The 887-nt window shown below is 43.4% G+C and overlaps 1 protein-coding gene across 1 annotated transcript in view; it reads left to right on the top strand.

Annotated features, from left to right (window-relative positions):
• ALG9 (ALG9 alpha-1,2-mannosyltransferase) overlaps positions 1-887 on the top strand; it is a 94,062-nt gene that overhangs the window by 34,686 nt on the left and 58,489 nt on the right. Inside the window, exon 9 of the mRNA XM_045297742.1 lies at positions 706-828. Within this exon, the coding sequence (XP_045153677.1) occupies positions 706-828 (123 nt within the window). The remainder of the gene's footprint in view (positions 1-705; positions 829-887) is intronic.

Genomic DNA, 887 nt, shown 5'->3' with positions numbered 1-887 from the left:
GCCCTCAGGGGAGGGAATGCCTGCGCATCTGACCTCCCCCCACAGCCAGGCACCCTCTAATTTCTTCACCACGCTTTTCTACAGCACCCATATCTTCTGTGTTCCTTTCCTGAAGGCGAGTATGGAGCAGGGCCATGATGTAAGAACTGATTGTTCTTAAATGGAGCTAGGATTTAGTGCGAGCCCCAAACCCATTCCTGGATCTATGTTGTATTATCTGAAGGGCAAAGGTGTTTGAGCATAAGTCAGACAGGCTGGACAGGACAAAATGGGTAAGGCCTAAACAGCTCTGACCTAGCTGCTTTTAGCATTCTTTCTCAGCTTCAGGCTATAGAGAGTAGATTCAAAATGACATCTCTTTTTTAAAAAAAAAATTTTTAGCAGTATGTGACTGTATGTGTTCATAAGCTATTTAAATTATTTTATTATTTTGAACCATTTTTACTCCTGCTTGGGCATTATAACATGAGTCAGTATGGAAAAGACCACTAACAATTGAAAACTTTGATTTTTTTCCCTAATTCATCACGACCCATCCCGTGGTCTCTCCAGTTCCCGCTCTTGGGCACCCCGCATGCATTTCTGACCCCTCATTCACTTGAGCCACAGGATCAGCCACAAAACTCAGAGAACACTGTGAGTCACACACTCTAATGGCTGGTGGAGGCGTTCGCTAATGGCTTCTCATCTCCGTGTCTCCCTTAGGTACAGAACCCTGGTATTTCTATTTAATTAATGGATTTCTGAACTTCAATGTAGTCTTTGGTTTGGCCCTTCTGGTCCTGCCGCTGACTTCTCTCATGGAACACCTGCTGCAGAGATTTCAGGGTAAGTGGTGTGTAAGATGTTATTTATCTTGAGAAAATGAGGCTTATAAGAATTTTACT

Source organism: Echinops telfairi, unplaced genomic scaffold, assembly GCF_000313985.2.
Source record: "Echinops telfairi isolate 266 unplaced genomic scaffold, ASM31398v2 ScPeMD7_7421;HRSCAF=8459, whole genome shotgun sequence".
Classification (NCBI taxonomy): Eukaryota; Metazoa; Chordata; class Mammalia; order Afrosoricida; family Tenrecidae; genus Echinops; species Echinops telfairi.
Note: the sequence above shows the minus strand (reverse complement) of the source record. Positions and strands in the feature narration are given on the sequence as shown.